This window comes from Arachis hypogaea, chromosome 18 (genome assembly GCF_003086295.3).
Source record: "Arachis hypogaea cultivar Tifrunner chromosome 18, arahy.Tifrunner.gnm2.J5K5, whole genome shotgun sequence".
NCBI lineage: Eukaryota > Viridiplantae > Streptophyta > Magnoliopsida > Fabales > Fabaceae > Arachis > Arachis hypogaea.
Genome location: NC_092053.1, coordinates 9,324,130 through 9,326,697, shown reverse-complemented (window position 1 = coordinate 9,326,697; position 2,568 = coordinate 9,324,130). Strand labels below are relative to the sequence as shown.

At 44.8% G+C, this 2,568-nt stretch overlaps 2 protein-coding genes across 2 annotated transcripts; both read left to right on the top strand.

Annotated features, from left to right (window-relative positions):
- Positions 1–276: 276 nt before the first annotated feature.
- Positions 277–756, top strand: LOC112769534 (uncharacterized). Its single transcript, XM_025814043.1, has one exon. The coding sequence runs from the start codon at positions 277–279 to the stop codon at positions 754–756; it is 480 nt and encodes a 159-aa protein (XP_025669828.1).
- Positions 757–1,625: 869 nt separating this feature from the next.
- Positions 1,626–1,937, top strand: LOC112769533 (uncharacterized). The gene has a single exon (XM_025814042.1). It carries the CDS (start codon positions 1,626–1,628, stop codon positions 1,935–1,937), a length of 312 nt encoding a protein of 103 aa, XP_025669827.1.
- Positions 1,938–2,568: the final 631 nt, after the last annotated feature.

The following is a 2,568-nucleotide window of genomic DNA, read 5'->3' as shown; positions in this document are numbered from 1 at the left end:
TGGAACTCCTTTTTACGTGAAGAAAAAGTCTAAATATTTGTATCTAAACCCACGAATAATTAAAGTGACTGAGATGAGTTAGGGTTGAGTAAGAGAGGTCTCATTTAACCAAAGAGTCCCTTTTAATTTCTGCAAAGAGATTGCCTAATGAAACGTTCAGTATCCATGTTAACAAAGCAGAAAAGGAGACTGGAGAAGCCATAGAAGCACACCCTAATTGTCAAGCTGCTGGGCCATAAGATAGCATATGGAGTGCTAACAAGAAGACTAGACACCATGTGGGCTAAGAGTGGAGGAATGGATCTAATAGACCTAGGGAATGAGTACTTTATTGTTAGGTTGTTCAATGAGGATGATTACTGGCATGTTATGGAGGGAGGACCTTGGCTAATCTTCGACCACTACTTGACGATAAGAAGGTGGACCCTTGAGTTCAATCCATTTGGTTCGGCTATTAATAAGATTGCTGCATGGGTGTGCCTCTCGGATCTCCCTATTGAATACTACGATAAAAGGTTTCTTGGAACAGTTGGCGATCAAATTGGGAAGACACTTAAAGTGGACATGAATATAGCAAATCATTCAAGAGGAAAGTTCGCCCGTCTCTATGTAGAGATTGACTTAAACAAGCCACTGGACTCTAAATACATGGTGAATGGCAATAATTACTTTATAGAATATGAGGGTCTTCACTTGATTTGCTTTGCGTGTGGTAAGTTTGGTCATGTTAATGATGTCTGTACTGCCAAGCCCTAGTCTTCAGCGAGACCCCAGCCAGACAAGGAAGCGGCAAAAGATAGCAGAAGAGGAGAAAGAGGTCCGGGAGCCCATAGAGGATAGGAGGAGAGGGCAAAAGATAAGGGCAAAAATGTCATCTCCGATGAAACCATCTTTGGCCCCTGGATGGTCGTACAGAGGCAGAAAAGGACAAAAAATCAGAATAACGGCAAGAAAAGGAATGTGAGTAGTGGCCAACAAGATCATGGAGACAAAGGGAAAAAAGATGGCGTGGTAGAGAAATCAAGGTACGAGGTATTGGATGATAATGATCAACAACGTACCAACCTGGACATTAGTACGGGAAAAGGACAAGACGATATAGCAAGGTCCAGAATGAGATTTCACCCAGAGAATTCCTGACAGGTGGACAAATGAGAAAGGCGAGAGCCTCAAGTGCCCAACCCAATACAGTGAATTCCCAAGAGGCCCGTAATGTCCAGTCACAACCAACCCAACGTATCACCCCTGGCCAAAAAAGAACCCATATGAATACCCCTAAGCCAACACAAAGTCCACAAAATGAGCATTCCATAAGCCACCTCAACCAGCCCAATCCAACAGTCCAGTTTCGACACACCCCAGAACCTTCTCTTCTTACATCCCAAACTGATTGCCAAGACATAAGGGGCACGGTTGTGTTGGAAACCCCTCTAGAGGCCTTTTTGAATCCAAAATCCTCTGATCCAGAAAACCCAACCTTCTCTGACTCAGAATTGGATGTCATCATGGCTGAAGGAACAGCAGCGGTGCTAGAACGGGAGAAGAAAAAGGCCCCTGGAGGGAGAGGACAGGATTATCGCTTAATGGGTCTTGGTGCCTAGATTCCACTCTTCTCTGATTAGGCCATGAACAATGCTTTCTTAGCTAAGATCTGCTGGGAGTTGATCGACAAGCCAGACGATCTTTGGGCATCCTTAATCTGGGCAAAATATGACCTAGACAAAAACCCGTATCTGACTCATTGGACAGCGAACTATTCTAATCTTTGGAAGAACCTTGCTCCCATGTGGTCGTTCATAAGGGAGAATATTATACACAGAATTGGCAATGGTTTAAATACGCTATTTTGGAGGGATGTTTGGCTTGACATGGACCAACCTCTTATAGAGCTTGCTCTCCCCACCTCGGATGTTGGAAACACCGAGGCTAAAGTCTGAAAATTTACCAATGACCACGGTGATTGGAACCTAGATAAACTCAAGTGCCTATTGCCTAATGACTGCATATTTCGTATAGAAGCTGCTCCCCTCCTAGCAGTTTGGATCCTCCAGACTCGCTTGCTTGGAAGGCGACACCTGACGGAAGATTCTCTGTGAGTTCAGCCTACCAACTCATATCCAAGGCTCCCCAGCAGCAGGCTTCCCCACAGCACGTCTTGGTTTGGGATAAGATTTGGGCCTGAAAGGACCTCAGCGCATGAAAATGTTCCTTTGGCTAGCCACCTATAATAGAATTATCACCAAGGAGAAGAGACGTAAATGGCATGGATCGGACTCAAGGTGTCACCTGTGTCAACACAATGTGGAGGATACCTTGCATGTTCTGAGGGATTGCGATGGAGCACTGCCTATCTGAAAAAATTGATCAAACCAGGAATACTACAGGTCTTTCTTCAACTCCCCTTGGTAGAGTGGGTCAATGCCTGCCTATCCTCTAATTGGGGAATACATATGAATACTTATTGGAGATATGTCTTCCCAATAACATGTTGGAAGCTTTGGAACTGGCGGAATATGGAGATTTTTCAACCCCCTTTCAAGAGACCTCCATCGGGGCACCTCACCATTC